Source organism: Conger conger, chromosome 1, assembly GCF_963514075.1.
Source record: "Conger conger chromosome 1, fConCon1.1, whole genome shotgun sequence".
Lineage (NCBI taxonomy): Eukaryota > Metazoa > Chordata > Actinopteri > Anguilliformes > Congridae > Conger > Conger conger.
This window is the reverse complement of record NC_083760.1, coordinates 54,183,295-54,201,142: the sequence shown is the minus strand read 5'-3', so window position 1 is coordinate 54,201,142 and position 17,848 is coordinate 54,183,295. Positions and strand designations below refer to the sequence as shown.

The 17,848-nt window shown below is 39.0% G+C and overlaps 1 protein-coding gene across 1 annotated transcript in view; it reads left to right on the top strand.

The window, feature by feature from the left end:
- Positions 1-426: 426 nt before the first annotated feature.
- Positions 427-17,848, top strand: part of LOC133128091 (G patch domain-containing protein 8) — a 145,261-nt gene continuing 127,839 nt past the window's right edge. The window contains exon 1 of the mRNA XM_061241395.1: positions 427-540. Coding sequence (XP_061097379.1) covers positions 427-540 — 114 coding nt within the window. The remainder of the gene's footprint in view (positions 541-17,848) is intronic.

Sequence of the window (17,848 nt, the reverse complement as noted above, 5' to 3'; positions counted from 1 at the left end):
AGCCTATCACGCAAATATGTACTAACCGTGCGTTATCTAGTCTATGCGAAGTAGCCTACTGAACATTGCCACAACAGTCTCAAGGGATTAATTGCTTGAGCGTATACGACAGAGGTTTTTCCCTGGTGCCTGGTGGGCGAGCGGATTTGTATTTTAATGCAACAGCACCCAAAAAATCAACTATTGCAACTATTGCACGTGCTGATGTGCGCACTGACTGTCGTTGACTCGTTTTAGTAGGTTCACTACGTCCCTTGCTGTCAGCGACAGTGGGTGTCTGTTGTGAAAACCGAGAGCCGCAAACCAGGTGAAAAGGCTTCGTGCTAACACTGTTATACACAGAGGTTTCTGCCTGGGATCTGTTCTTGGCCGCCAAAAAACCCCAAGCTCGAGTCGAATCTCTACATATGGGACTCACTGGACCGTATGGCGTGCTACTATCTTGTCATCAGCTCCACGCACCTCAGCAATGGCCATTTCCGAAACATTAAGGGAGTTTTCAGGGGTCCCCTCTGCAAGACCGCCGGGAATGAATCGCCGGTAATGTACCTTTGCTTCAACCCCTTTTCTTGTCATTTCCTCAGTGTATGCAGGCAGACCGGATTGCTTGCATCGTTGCTTGTTCACATCCTTTTGGTTATAACTGCTGTGGTAACATTGTCGAATCTAAAGAATGAATGTAGTGTTGTGTAGTGTTTTAATTCAGCATTCAGTTTTTTATCGTAAAACCGGATAAAAGAGTCGTACATTTTTTAAATCATAGACATTGTAACCGAAATCGTTTTACGCTGACAAATCGAACAAATCGAAATATTTGTTATACATGTGATAAAATCAAGTTTTGATTAATATGTTCATGCTTTACATGACAGGCGTTGCTGCAAATATATAATTATAACACAGGCAATCATAACATAAGAATACAGCTGTCTGAACCTGTGAAAGATTCAGCTCCAAACTTTCTGTATCTTTGGTCAACTAACTGCACGTTATCGACAGCTATGGTACGAAATAAGACATCGCTTTTAGACGCTTTTCAGGCTAATAGGCTATCACTCAAAAATGTATAGGGAATGACATTATTCAACAGATGAGTGGAAAAGCAGACTGAATGACTGGAGGATTTTCAGCCTGATGTATGTAGATTGTGTCAGCAGAGCCTGGGTCTCCTCCCGGAGGATCTCCCCCCTTAACATCAACAACCGGTTTAGATGAAGAAACCTAATGAAGTGAATTAGCTATGGAAAGAGCTGCTTTAATAGAACAATTAAGTCGCGTCTATCACAGTGAAAACCAGGCTTGGAGAGCCCTACATTAAAACATTTGTCAGATCCCCCACCAGTCCCTTCCACCAACTTAATATACAGAGATGAGCTATGGTCTTCATGAATGAGACATGCCTCATTTAAAAGTATTGGCAGCAAGGCTCAGTTTAGAGTAGCAGACTTCTGCTGTTGTATTGTACTTGGGCTATTTAGCATTGTGGAAGCAAGCTGGCAGGGCCTGGCTGGTTAAAGAGGTCTGTTTTTCCCTGGAAGGCCAAACGGTTGGTATTGTCCAGTGTGGTGGTGAATGAGGGACATTCAGTGCAGGTGATGGTCTTCAAAAGATGGTTGGTTCAGGAGGTGGCTCCTTTAGAGTGCAGCAGGGACCATCAGCCTGCAAGGTTGGGTACTGCTGAGCCTCCCAGCCTCCCACCCTTCCCAAGCTTCTCACAATATGCACTACGCACAGTTTGAACCCTTAACAAGGTATGCGCCTACCCAGGACAATCAGACATACACGCATGCACACACACACATACACACAGTCACACACGCATGCACACACGCACACATGAACACAGTCACACACGCATACACACACCACACATGCATGCATGCACACATGCACACTCACACACATGCACACACACATTCATGCGCACACAGTCAGTCACACACGCATGCGCGACACACACAGTCAAACACGCATGCACACACACACATGCACGCATGCACACTCACACGCACACACACACACACACACACACACATTAATGCGCATGTGCACACACACACACACACACACACACACACCCTTCCTCAGATGTAAGGCCAGCCTTATTCATGTAATACCGATGGCTGCATAATTCAATATTTGAAAGGTTCTCTGCTCACTGAGCATGAAATGCAATATGAATTTTGTGTATGATTTCACAACTGCCAGCGCCGCTTGACGTTTTAAACGCCTTAATCAAATTCCTCGGCTGGTTGAGTGTGCTTTGTGCACACTTGTGTTCCTTTAAGGAGTTTATTCCCCTTAATTGACCTGAATGGAATTCAGCTGCTGTTTTGGTTGAAAGTGTGGCACTCGTCAGTCTGAAATAAATCGGTTCCTTTGCACTCCTGTTACGCCACAGGCAACTGTGGAGGATTGAACTTTGCAGTGTGGCTCATCTCCTACTGCTTGCTGCATTCTCTCCAGCCTATCCCTGTAATCTTTTGTAGTCCGTGCCAGAGAAATTAATATTCAGCTAATCAAAAGCATCTCTGCTGTGTTACTCTTCAAGTTGATTATGAACATTAAACAGAAGCTAATGCTTGAAAAGCACAGTTTATGGCTGAGAGGGCAACAGTGACCTTATCTCCACCGATGTGTGTGACATTTGCGTATTTTCAGAAGAGCGTTCTCTAGTAATTATTTAAGATCTCGGTCCATTTCAAATCCACTTACAAGAACTGATGACAAGTTGGATAAGAAGACCAGGGGAACATCTAACAGAATGAGAGCTTCCCCCTGTAAGTGCCACATTGTGACATTTGCTCAGTAGAAATGAGTTCTCAACAGGAATACAGTCGTTACTAATGAATAAAGAAACTCATGAATCCATGTGGCAACAGGCAGTTCATACAGCTAGTCGGGACTGATAGAAAACAGTATGAAACAGGAAAACATTTGTTTCACTCCTGTTCCCCTATCAGTATCTTGTACGTGTGTGTGTGTGTGTGTGTGTGTGTGTGTGTGTTTTTGCATTTAACTGTATTTATACCATGGCTTGGATACTCAATTCTGATTGGGTGACAGCCATCAATTATATTCACGTACAGCCACAGTACTCCAGGTATTTCTGTATATTGGCAACGGTAATCTGGGTGCTTTGCTCATTACAGTTTGAAAATCACTTTGCAAAAAGTTCCCAATGCTGCGTTCCTTGAGAACTCAGAAGCTTGCAGCTTGTACATGGGAGCTGGAGTTACCAGCTCAGAGCTTCCCTGTGGCTACCTTGTAACATGGCAGCTGGCAAGAAGCTGTCAATAGCTCACTAGACACTTTCCTAGCACCATAAGCTTCAGAGCTGCTTTGTAACACGTTGGAAACATCGAAGTACATATAAAATCTTGAGCCACTGTACCGTTATAAGAGGAATTAGCTTTTAGGCTGGTGCTTTGGACCATGAACTGTTTTTTTCCCCGACACTCTTCTTTCCATCACTTTGGTACTCCTGGTTGGTATCTTGTAGTGAACCCTCTGAGCTTATATTGTATTGTTTGACACATCAATGCCTACACCCTTGAAAGCATTTTTGATCTGTTTGACAGTTGAAAAGGGGTCTCTCTTCACAACTGAAATTTTCATCCACTTCAGTGGTTTTCAGTGGCCTACCAGGTTGTTTGCTATTGCTGGGCTCACCAGTGCATTCTTTGCTCCTTAATAGTGCACTAAGCAATTGATGGCAAGTCTAATGCTAATGGTTTATTTTCATTTTTCCACTCCACAAAGGCTTGCTTTACAGGCATTGACACTTTGGTCCTCCTGTTGAGAGACAACAGCAACAGGCTCCACATCTACAATCAAGTCTAGAACTTTCTTGTGCATGAACTAATGATGCAACAACATTCAGCTGGCCAATAAAAAATGATCAGCCAGTTGTCTTCACTCCTCTGAAATTGGGGGATCTTTGTTTATAAAAGGCTGTAATTCCTACACAGATGACTCGATATGGATGGAATTACCCTCAAGATGAACAGTCTGCACTTTAAGCTCATATTCATTGTTTTATTTCAAATCCAGTGGGCACAGAGCCAAAACAACAAAAAGGTGATGGAATCATATAAAATTTATTTTAATTGGAGGTTTAAAGGCTTATCTTTATTTTTGTGCAGTGGTAGTCCATATTAATCCATTTCAGGATTTTGTGCCATCTTCTGGTCTTAATTATTTAATCGACTAATTTCCTTTAATATCTGACATATACATGAGTACCGGCTACGACTGCAAGTGTGTCCTAATGATTTTACTGCGCTCAAGTACAGGCTTGAACCAGGGTAATTTATACAGCTGTCAGCAAATTAAAAACAAGGCAAGTGGTTGGAACAGAAACCAGTACGCTGACCAGGCCTCGAGGACCAGGGTTGTGCACCCCTGGTATAGATCGTTAGCTGGCTGCTGCCAGTTTGGTCAGAAAGATCACACACAAGCCCCCGATTTGATTCCTACCCGCTGTTGCTTGTGACAGTACTGCAGTTCCTGAGACTGCCACCAGAGGGACCCTGCCACTGTGCACAGTGTACTCAGGTTCTGAAACTCCCAGCTGCAGGGAAAGGAAAGGGTGCAACAGTCATACTTAATCTACAGCCTTGATATTTTCACTGGCATTCATTAATTTATGTATTTGTACATTCATCAAGACATATATTTGTCATATTGCTTTTGGCATCATACTTTTTAAAGTTGGAAGTCCAGCAGAAAAGATTACATTGTGTAAATGACAAGACGTTTTACCTGTCTATAAAACTTCCATTTCATGTTTAATTTGACAGTATGGGAGTGTTGCCATGCTTCTTAACATTCTCGAAAGATTGCTTTGAACTGTTTGAGGATCACCATATACATTTTTTACATATTTTTTGCATTTCCATGGTTCTTATTATAATTAAAATAATATGCTCCTCTTATAAGAAAAAAAACCTCATCTACCGAAAGCACTTGAAAATGGGAAGTAGAACATTTCAGTGAAGTAGTCTTAAAATGCACCCACTTAAAATGCAGACATTTTTGTGTAAATTACGTAGTTGTCAAGTTGCATTTCTTCACACACAAAGGAGAAAATCGTTTTGCAACGTCTCAGCTCACTGAAATTCCAGTCCTGTGGGAGAGGAGAATTTGACTTCACCTCAAAGCAGCATGTGGCAACATAAAGAACTGTGGCAATGGATTAGGCAGGGAATTATTAATGTCATAGCACATAAATATTACATTATGCAGAACTCTGTCCATTAATCATCCATATTTAGACAGGTAGGTTTTTTTTTGTTATTACGGAATATTGCAATTTGCAGGGTAATTTTTAGATTATAAAAATAAATCAAGGCAGTGGAGCTGTGTCATTAGGGTTGCTGTTGGTTGCTGTGCTGTCCTTTATGGCAGTAAAGTCTGCTAGAAGTTCCACTACAATTTCAAATATGTATTTAGAGTGAAAAAAAAAAGAAAACGTTGTCTCAGGACACACTTCATGTATTCTCCGACTTTTACTTAATATGTATGCTTTTGAATATTCAGACATTACAAGTGATACAAATTCAATGTTTAATACATGAAGCTTTTAATGTGAAATTATTGTCTAATGTCATGCTTTATGTGCATGTTTGTATTGAACATTTTTAAACAACTTTTCCTTTTCCATTGTTTTTTCATGTTAAATCCTGCATGTTCAAACATTCATTATACCACAAATTATTTATATTCCAGCCAGATGGCAGCTCTGTATTCTTAAAGGAAAACACCAACATTTTGGGAAATATACCTTTTTTCCCACAAGATGTTCAATTTAGCTTAGGATAAAGACTTGAAGCCTACCTCCTTCAAAAAGAAGAAATACACCTTACAACAACTCCGAAGCTGTCTTATTTACAGTAGGTATCATGTGTATTTGTACACATGTGGGAAAAATGGAAACAAGTGATGTTGTTTTCTGAGAAGTTAGACGGTTGGAAGTATAACCTCTGAACACACATGTATCCTCTTCCGTCTTTCACTGGTTTCACACCTTCTAAAGGTAGCGCTAAATACATGTGTGGTCAGGGTAAGTCAGAAAAAATGTATATTTCCCAAAATGTTGGTGTTTTCCTTTTAGATTGAAGATTTTTCCCCTGCTATAGTCGAGTCTCAAAATATTCTGGTTTGCATGTTCATTATGATTGTTGATGGTGGTTAAAGAAAACATATCCCTCACTAGCATAGCACAATGAGAAAGCACAGATAAGAATACCATAGCATCTTAAGGATAAGAAGTAAGGAGAGGAAGAAATTACCTTCTGGTTTGTACATCAAATATCTGTGATGATTCTGTATAAAGAACCTGAGCTGTATTAGCATTTTCATTACTTCTGTACTTGTTAGTGATCCTTACAAAATTGCCATGGTTACTGTTTCCTAGATGCCTGTATACCGATGTAGTCATGCAGAAATATGGCAAAGTCTTCATCCTCCTGGTCAGCCAATTTGATTTAGAGTCACATTTAGCTGAAGGCCGCTTGTGGGTCCCAATGCGGCAGTTTATTGAATATCATTAGCGGAGGAAATTCAGTATATTACAGTCAGGTGAAAAAAATAATTGAGAGAGGGAAATTACTATCGGTATGACATGAGTTACCATTTGCAACAACAGAGCCTGGGGGCAACCCCATCATGCACTTAAAGAAACATTATTGAGTTTCTCTCCCTTTAAACCTGTATTAAAATGGCCCCCGAGGAGTAGTCTTTGTTCAGGCAATCATGTAATATCTGGGCTATTTAACTTTTAACGTGAAATAACATTGAAACCAAATACCAATTGCTCTAAAAAGTCATTTTTGTTGGTTTGGCTTAAATGAGATCAAAACTGAGATGTAGACAGAGAGGTTTACTTTATGTAAAACAGCTCAGGGAAAGAAAATTGCATTGCTTGAATGAAATTGCCGGGCCTAGCAAGCTTCCAGTTGGTGTCCCGTGAGCCTTCTCTATACCCAGAATGCCACATTCAAACTCATATTAACTTGTTCAATGTTTGCCAACAACTAAGCAATGAATCAATAATCTTGTGACAACTGCAGCTCATTTTACTGGATAAAGCAAGATGATGTTGTTCTGAACTGAAAACTGTGAATTTCCTGTAAGAAAACAGGGTGATATTTATGTTTATAAATGCTTCCCGAATCTCAATTCTTTATGTTTTTTTTTTTTTGGGGTGCTTCTATGACCTGGATATCCTCACTTGGTATCACTTTGATGACTTTAATTCATTCATTATTAATGACACTATGTAATTAATTTACATTTTAAAGCTCATTTTGTTCTTAAGGTGTGTGTAATACACTCAATGAGCACTTAATTAGGTATTTAGTATACTTATTTTTTCAACTTCTACAGTTGTAGCCTATCCACTTAGAGTTATGATGTGTTGTGTGTTCAGAGATGCTCTTCTGCATACCACTGTTGTAATGTGTGGTTATTTGCATTACTGTCACCTTCCTGTCAGCTTTGACCAGTCTGGCCATTCTCCTCAGACATTTCTAATAAATAAGGTCTTTCTGTCTGCAGAACTGCTGTTAACTGAATTTGTTTTTTTGCACCGTTCTTTGCAAACTCTAGAGACTAGTGCGCATGAAAATCCTAGGAGATCAGCACTGTTGCCACACAATAAGTTAGAAGATATTCACATGAATAAGTAAGTGTCATAAAATAGCAATGTTCCTAATAAAGTGCTCGGTGAGTGTATATATGGCGAGGAAATCAAGGGAGCGAAGGAGATAAATAATTAAAAATAATGAATGTATTTGTGGGTGAGTTCAGTCATCCTCAAAGAAGAACTGCTGCCACATTCCTTAAGACACTCCCCTCTTCTTTGCTACACTATATCGGCTCAGGACCTGTTTGGCCCTCTGTGACTGGCCCCACTCGCGAGGACCCGACCCTTCAGGTGAAACTCACTTATTCGGGATGCGGACATTAATGACTATCAATAGTAGCACTTTGCTGAAGTCAGCCAGAATGGGAAACTTGCCAGCACAACATTAATAGATAGAAACAGTTTGGATGCAATATTCAATGCAGAGGCCCTGATTGCTGGCTCAGAGGTTGCCTGTCTGAAACTCTTTGTGTTTACCCTGATGCTAGCAGTGCTACTGGAGCATTAATCACAGAGATTTTATACATAACAGTAGTTAAATAAATCATTGACATATAATTTTTTTATTTGCTTAGTTTTTTTTTGTTTATTTGCTGTCATATTGTGGTGCAAAGCTACTTTTTTAATACAGTATTCACACATTTCGTTATATTTTGCACAGTATTCAGTAAATAATTGTAATTTTATATTCTAAAATGTAGTTTATAAACTGACAGTGTGGTATGGTGGTTAATGAGCTCGGTTTGTCTCAATATGAATGATTATGCCAACCACATATGTCTCAATGTAGTGTAGTGATAACTTATGTGACCAGTGATGCAATTTCATGGTGTGATAAGTCATGGCTGACTTGTGGTCAGAATGGTCTCACTATTATGCATTCCTCTCTCACAGTACTCTGCAGGTGGTATTTGAAAGCATGACTCAAAGGCAGTCAGGCATTTTAGATCAAACCACCCATTTCGTTTTCCCGTTCACTGGAATATTTATATTCTTGTTTACAAGAATATACACAGAGCGCCTGGACACGATGTCTCAGTCACGCTTTTCAGAAGCAGGCTGCTTTTATGTGGTGAATCTGAAGTCTTTGTGATTCAACACTTTAAGGTTTAATTCAATGCAAGAATGAACAGAAGACAAAATCGTCCCTACAGCAAAAACAAAAGCGTTTGCCAAGCCGTCTTTAAATAACCCTGACATCTACGTCCTCACAGGGCGCTTTACGTTAAAGGCTCTGAGATATCAACACGAGGACAGATTAAAGGACAATCTATAGTACAGACATGTACATTTTCAACAGTTCATCATCCGTCATAATTATTCCAAAGTGCCTGCTAACAATTGGGTTTCTTTACAGTGAAAGGGTAGTTGAGAGTGATCTATCGTCGCACTATGTATACCATCAGCCATATTTATTGGCCTCACTGTAACCACAGAAAAAAGTACTTATGCCTGAGTGAATGAGTAATCATTGGCTAATAACTACACATTGGAAAAAGAAAGTAGTAAATAATAAGTTGCCTTGGATTATTACCAAGAAAGGCAGGTGATAAATGGGTGGAAATCAATGAGAGGAGACACAGAGCATCATTAATGAACAACAGCAAAAATGTAGAAACCAATTTCTCAAATAATCAATGTCCATTTACCATATTCTCCATTATATCATGGCGAACCAAAAATGTGGAAGTATGGAAGACAGAGGTAAAGTGGAAAACTAGCAAGTTTCACAGAAAACTTTCGAAACAAATATTGTCCTATGAAAAAAACAACAGCACGTATGAGGATGCTTTGGGGTTGATCCATAATTTAGGCCTCCCACAGACCGGCAGAAGAAACGAACATTTTTTTCCTGTTCATGTTGGTTCAAGTAAAGGCAACCGTTTCAGAGTGAAAATAACGTCTCCTGAACGTGAACTTCGGGTCCCGTGAGAAATTCCTTGGGATAAACTCAGCCTGAACTGTTTTGACAAAAAAAATACAAAGTGGTCCAGTATACAGACCCCTTCACTTTTTGCTAACTTCATTGTGTTGTAGATTAAATGGATGAAATATGGATAAAATAGTCATTTTCTCATCAATCTACACTCAACAACCCATACGTCTTTAGACATTTTTGCTAATTTATAAAAAATCAAGAACTGAAATCTCTCATTTATATAAGATTTATATTTGAATAAACGTTTATCTAACTGTATGTAAGTAACTACATATTTATATAAGAAACCATACCCTTAATTTGATATTTTTTAGAAGCCCCTTTGGCAGCAATTACAGCTTTGAGTCCTCTTGGGTAAGTCTACAAGCTTTGCACACCTGGATTTAGGTTATCCCATTCTTCATGGCAGATCCTCTCAAGCTCTGTCAGATTGGATGGGAAGTGCCTGTGAACTGCCAACTTCAGGTCTCTGTGGTGTTTTGAGGTGTCAGATGTTCTGTGGGGTTTAAGGCTTTGGCGGGCCACTCAAGGACAGTCAGAGACTTGTCCCAAAGCCACTCCAGCATTATCTTGGCTGTATGGTTTGGGTCGTTGTTGTGCTGAAAGGTGAGATTGCGTGCACCCTGGAGCAGGTTTTTGTCAAGGACCTCTCTGTATTTCGCTGCATTCATCTTTCCTTCAATTCTGACCCATCTCTCTATCCCTGCTGCTGAGAATCACCCCCATAGCATGATGCTGCCACTACCATGTTTCACCATAGGGATGGTATTAGCCAGGTGATCAGAAGTATAGGGATGTGACAAATCATCAGTTTTTGAAAGCGGTTACCATTCCACTTTGAAAACAGTTAACCATGTAACTGATACTGCCTATGACTGCTAGGGGTCGTATCTTATTTATGGAAAAAAAAAGAAAAGAAAACTGGTGTAGCCTATGGACAAATAATGAATTGCATTTTCAAACTTTATTTTGGGCCATCTTAAAATAGTTTGATTTAAATATCAACTCAGATAATAGACTAATTGCCAAATTAAGGATGTACATCGTGTTCACAAATGTCCAGCAGTGTAGTTAAAGCCGTGTAGGCTAGGTCCCAGTATGCTGGTCGATCACGTGTCATTTTTTAAAACACATCGGTTAAAAATATAATTCTTTGTGTTTTCCTCCCACTTCCCTATGGATTATATAGGATTAACACTCAAAGCTTTAGAAATGGTTTTATACCCTTGCCCTGATCTATTCTTTGCCAATATTCTATCACGGAGGTCTCCAGGTCCTTGGACTTCATGGGTTGGTTTTTGTCCTGACATACAGTGTGAATTGTGTCTTATACACAGGTCTGCGCCTTTCTAAACTATGTTCAATGAATTCAATTTGCCACTGGTGGACTCCAGTGAAGTTCTAGAGTTTTCAGTTCTTGATTTTTAATACATGTGCAAAAATTTGTATGTTTTCCCTTTGTAATTATGGGTTATTGAGTGTAGAAAGTGCAGGGGCCTGAATACTTTCTGAAGCCACCAAGTATCTGTTCCTCTGCGTGTCTGGCACCCACCCCCTTAATGTAACATGACTAATCTTCCAATTAGCCTTAATTGTTGGTTTGGCTATCCCTGCTGCATATAGGAGAATCAGCCATCCAAGCAATCAAACAGACTGCGTAGAACCTTAATCCATTCCAGCCCTCCTACTTGTGAAAAATGTCATCTATTTGTGATCACTGAGCACTCAACATTCTCATTCAACAGTCCTTCCATTCGCCCTACAGGAAATGAGAATTGATGGCTTTACTGTAAGCACATTTACCAAGGCTCTCACTAAACCCAATGATAAATCCACTACCCCATCCTTAGGTGAATATCTGTCATGTGGGGTTGGATGGCTGACAGGCTTATGTGCAAAAGGTCCTATTAAGGGTGTTCAAAGAATTTGCATGTCACAGGCTCGTGTTGGGGGTCGAAAAATATATATGGCTTGGTAAACAAAAAAGCGCAATGATAACCTGAGTGTGAATACTCAGAAAAATACTCACTACTGATATGGCCAGTGCTCCTCAATTAATCTATTAGGCATGGGATACAATTCTTTTTTATCACAAATTGTGCTCATTTTACCAACATTATTCACATTGTGGACACACGTACTGTTAATTTACTGCACTCACCATTGGAGAATGTTGATGGAAAACATCAGCAATGAGCAAGTTTTGTTATTTAAATGAGTTTGAAGGGCAGGTTTTGTTAGATACCCTTTATTGCAGGTTGTGCTAAAAGCTAACGCGGTCGTTACAGTAATAGAGTGGTGTATTTGTTATGCGCGGTGTACTTAGTGATTAAAACTGATTTTTCTAATTGCATTTATCATCTAATCACCCAAACATAATGTGAAGAAATAAACTGTGTTTACCTGCCAATGGATTATTCAGATCGCTGGCACACTTGTTACTCAAGGAAAATTACAGAACCAGGTTGAGACCAGTCATCAGTTTAAAGGGAAGTTTTCAGATCGCCAGCTGTCATTGCCCTATGGCAGTAAAGGAAAAAATGGCATGGACCTTAGAATAATTAAAACTGCCCAAGGCCCTGCTACAGTATAGCAACCACTTTGACACCAAAGTGTCAAATCTATCTGCTATCTGAAGAACATTACTCGAGGTTTTTTTTTGTTCTTTTTGTTGTTTTTGCTTTTGTTGTTTTGGCTCTGTACTTGGACATTGGATTTGAAATAAAACAATAACTATGTAACATTATTAAGTACAGTCTGTCCGCATTAGTTTGAGGGTATTCACATGCATATCAAGGTGTCTGTGTCAGAATTATAGCTCTTATTATACATTATTACATTACATTATTGGCATTGACAGACGCTCTTATCCAGAGCGACGTACAGTTGATTAGACTAAGCAGGAGACAATCAGCTGTGGGGATCTTATTGTGGCTACACCGGGATTAGAACCACCGACCTTGCGTGTCCCAGTCATTTACCTTAACCACTACACTACAGGCCGCCCTATACAGTACGTAGTCCAACATTCAACATCTCCCCTAGGCTTGTCTTGATACAAGGATGTCCTAATTGCCACAATTGGTGGCTACTGGCCGTAATAACTGAATTTACCACATTGCGGTTTTTGAATGATAGCTTGGAAGACTGAAGGAAGCAAATGAGACAAGCATTTCACAATGTTAATCCTTAAAAGTATGATCAATGTATCAAAAGAACACAAAACAGTGGGTGCTCTAAGAAATGGGTGTTACGGCAGGGAGGACAGAGGAACCAGAAGCAGACACAGGGGTGTGGAAAATGGCAAGTGTACTCACAGGTGATGGGGCAGACAGAGCGTAGTCACAAAACAAGCCAAGGTCCAAATCCAGGGGGTCAGTCCAAACAGGCAGAGGTACAAAAATCCAAAACACAAAGAAGAGTCCAAGGAAGCAGGCAGGGGTCAAAACCAGGAAACCAGATGGGCAAGGGCAAGGGCAAGGGCAAGGGCAAGGGCAAGGGCAAGGGCAAGGGCAAGGGCAAGGGCAAGGGAAACAAGGAGGCTAGAACTGGGGGACGGAATACAAGGGCTCGGGAACAGAACAGGACAAGACAAACTAGCACCGTGCGACTGAAAAGGACAGGTATAAATACACAGGGAAATGAGACAAACTAGGCGGGGCATGGGAGTGAGGGCGGTCTATTAAATGAACATCAGGTGAAACACATGAAAGGGTAATAGGACAATAAGGAGGGGGAAAACGAAAACGCGGACTGGATTCACAAAGACACACATGTAAACTCTCTGGACTAGAGAGTAGACAATGCATAGATTGAAGATGTAGTGATAGTTAAGAGAACACTTCGCTGAAACAAATGAGTAATAAGGGATAGCATAGGAAGGCGGAGTCTTAGAACAGCGCAGAAATGCTAAGAGATGCGTTTGTGAGTTAGTAACGTGAATATTTCTAAACTACCCAATAAAAGTGATTGTTAGTTAGACAGACAGACAGACAGTAAGTGTATTAATCGGATTAGTACTGTACAAAACCTAGATTAGTAGTGGTTAGTAAGAATAGTGCTTTACAACATTTAACTACCAAGACAAAGCAGGAAGTAAGAAACGCGAGTGAGGAATTAATTGGAAACCTGAAAATACTGTAAACACCTGAATGGTGGGGCACGCAGACAGGGGAGTGACTCGACTGAAAAACATTCAGAAGCAGACATAACAGGGGAGGACGAGTGCAAAGACTAATGAAAATAAACAGAACCAGACATGAAATATGAAAAATAATAAATTACAAGAATAAATAATACTAAACAATGATACACTAACACACAGAACACAGGAACGTAACAATGGGCTACCATCTCTCACATTCTGGTGCATGAGTACAGTAGCATTTAACAACAATAAATGCTGCATAAGCAGCAAGTAGTCATATCTTCAATCTTATTTTCAAGCGAACAATATTTTAAAAGACTTGATGAGATGGTCCAAAATCCCAATACATGATTTTCACCTTTATTTTTTTTACTTTGCCAAACAACAATGGTATTTGTTTTACTATAATGCTTATTCCATACTTTTTTAAATTGTATTAATTGCATGTATAACTGCAATATTCTGCACATGTTCATGTGCCGGAAAAATAGTTTGTTGTTATTTTACAGTAAAGTTTGAATAGAATCGCCTTTCATGATATCCTGCTAACTATTCTCCAAAAGAGAATGAAAAGCAGAGGTCAGTCATTAGCCAACCTGTCCATTTCTCTGCCTCAATCAGGGATAATTCTCCAGAGGTGGAGGCCATTTACCTAAGTTTCACACATCTATAAATGTATGAAAATTTTTAAACATTTAGCTAAATTTTTAATACATTTCTGTCTTATACATGTAGCTACATATTTAGTTAATCATTTCATACATTTTGCTTAATGTTTTATACATCTAGTTAAATATTTAGTTAAATGTTTCTTACATACATTTAGATAAATGTTTATTTAAATGGAAACATTCAGTGACTATATGAAATCTCTTGCTAAATATTTAGCTAAGTGTATAAAACATTTAGCTATACATTTATAGATTTACTAAATGTTTTTTGTGTTTAACTAAATGTGTATACATTAAATTAAATATTTAGCTAAATCTGTCAAACATTTATTAAAATTTCATTCTTGCTGAATTAATAGATATTATTCAAAATGTTAAAAACCACCAATTAATGAAATATTTAGCTTTTATATGAATAATGTCGGGACAGCACATTTAGTATTTACACCTGTCACTTCAAACACGATTAATGTAGGATGTTTTTAAAAATCATTAAATCTGAGAAAAAAGGGAAATGAATAGCTCACGCTAAAGAAAAGAAAAGAAAAGAAAAAAGTTTTCCATAGTATTAACAAAGCTAACAACACAGCGACGTCAAAATGTATGTTGTGCAGGTTAATATGAGTGTCACAATCCATAAACACAGAGAAAAGAATTACAACATTTGTCACAATGCATAACATGACAGAGTATGAAGAAGAGATGCTACTGTACCAAAAATATCTGTCATGAGTGGGTGTTAGCTAGCTACCGAATCCTTGTGCAAATCCAACATAAAACGGTTATAATGTTACCCACATTTCACCAAAATATCAATTTTTTCCCCACACATTTAATGATAAAAATGTACAGTGCATCATGATAAATACCTTACGCTGCCAACTGTGCACAGCATTTCAGGCCTTGTGTATCTCCCAGATGGCCCTGTATATAATATAGCAAAACCTTACAAAAGCCACAGCAGCCATGAATAAAGCCTTCCTAGACCTGGGAGCAATGGGTAGCAGCCGGGTAATTGCAATATTGCAATGGATTACACACAACACACACACCACAACCACACACACACACACACACACACACACACACACACACACACACACACACGTATATATTCAGTGTCTATGTACACTTTATCACATTCAGTGAAAATCTTCATGTTTAAATCTAGAAAAAACACTATTTTGAACATTTGGTGGTGGCTTTGGTGGTGGCTTTATTGCTTGTCATTACTGCCATTTATGTCACTTTTCAGCTTTTTGTTACTGTAATAGCTCATTGAAGTCTTTCATGGTGCAACAAAACAAGAGTATGACCTGCAAGGGTTCAACTGCCTTCTGGTTCCACTCATGAAAACATCTTTGTACCTTATGAAGTCTTATAAAATTCAGCACTGAATCCTTTCATAGAAACATTTGATGGTTGATTACACACCATTTAGCACTGAGTTGAAGGGCTATTAAATGCTTGTTTTGAGGGGCAAGATTGGTCACACAAAATAATTGTTACACAATACTCTAAAAACAGCTGAAGGAATTTAGTCCCAGTAGGAATATCTGTAGATAAATATTTATGTTTGTTAATGTCAGTGTGAAATCACATGGCACGATATGATGGGCCAGATTGGAACTGGACATATTAAATCAGCATTGAGTTTTCATTCAAAACACAATGAGCCTCATGCAGTAACCACTCGTACGACATACCGGGCAGTGTCATCAGAAAACGCAGCATTCATTTCCACAGATATGCTCTATATATCTGTATCTCAGATTAATTTAGTCCCATTGACACCTTAGTTAAGTGCATTTTTGATATAGAACCTTGGTTGTCTGGAAACTTCCTCCAATTGAACCAAGAACAAAAAGAGAGATTTTAGTCATTGGGGCAAAGACCCAGAGAGAGAAACTGTCAAGGTCAAGAACCTTGGTGTCATAATTGACTCAGATGTAAAGTCTCACATCAGAAATGTGACAAAGTTATCTTTTTACCATCTCAGAAATATTGATTAGTGCATGGATTTAATACCAGCAGGCTTGATTATTGCAACCTTGTCCTGTCTGGTCTACAGAGAAAAAACAATTAGCCGGTTACAATGTGTACAGAATGCAAAAGCATGCGTATAGTGACAAAAACCAGACGGACAGCACACATCACTCTCATTTTAAAGTCCCTGCACTGGTTATCAGTCAGTTTTAGAATCGATTTTAAGATCCTTTTATTAGTTTTTAAGTCACTAGATGACAATGCACCCACTTATTTATCAGAAATATTTTATGTCCCTTTGGTCCCTTAGGTCCTCTGACAGCGGTCTCTTAACTGTAACTCAGACCAGAAGTGAAAGGCACAGAGAGGTGTTTTTTAGCTATTATGGCCCAAGAATTTGGAACGCCCTGCCAGAGGACCTTTGGGTATCTGAATCTGTAGACATTTTCAAAATAAATCTTAAGACACACCTTTTCATCTTGGATTTTACCTACTGGGCACAGATGGTGCAGTGGGTAGCACTGCTGCCTCACAGCAAGGAGGTCCTGGGTTCGAATCCCAGGCGGTCAGGGCCTCTCCGTGTGGAGTTTGCATGTTCTCCTTGTGTTTGCATGGGTTTCATCCGGGTACTCCGGTTTCCTCCCACAGTCCAAAGACATGCAGGTTAGGCTGATTGGAGAGTCTAAATTGCCTGTGGGTATGAGTGTGTCAGTGAATGGAGTGTGTGCCCTGCGATGGACTGGTGGACACCAGTGGTGTATCCAGGGTGTATTCCTGCCTTTCGCCCAATGTATGCTGGGATAGGCTCCAGCCCCCCTGCGACCCTGTTCAGGATAAGCGGGTTAGGATAATGAATGAATGAATTTTACCTACTGTATGTTTAACCATATTTTATTTTATATACATAGTACTATTATTTATTTTATTTGTTTGTATTATTACTATTACCATTTTTATTGTTATTGTTGTTGTTGTTGTTTATTTTATCAAATTTATTTTATTTCTCTTAACATGGCTTTTACCTGGTTTTAGCCTTGCTTGTACCCTTGTTCTTTACCTTTTATACATTTTTATATGTACTACTTCTGCTTTCATACATTTTTATTTTATTTGAACTATTTACTCTATTATTTATCTGCCGTTGTTTGTCTGCTGTGTTTGTTGTTGTGCCATTTTACTACTGAAGATGTTTGTGCTAATTTGTATTTCTGTCCTTGTTCATTATTTTTTATATCCTTCAATCACTGTTTGTTTACTGTCTTTTATGTACTGCACATTGAGTTGCACCCGTTGTAGGAAATGTGCTTTATAAATTGATTAATTTGTTCTTAAATCGCTTGTACGAGTAATTTAAGAGAACTTGGTGCATTCACCAATTTTCTCTTATTAAGATTTTTTTCTAAGGTAGGAACAACATTTATGAATAGTCCTGACCTGTCCTATGAACCATGTAAACA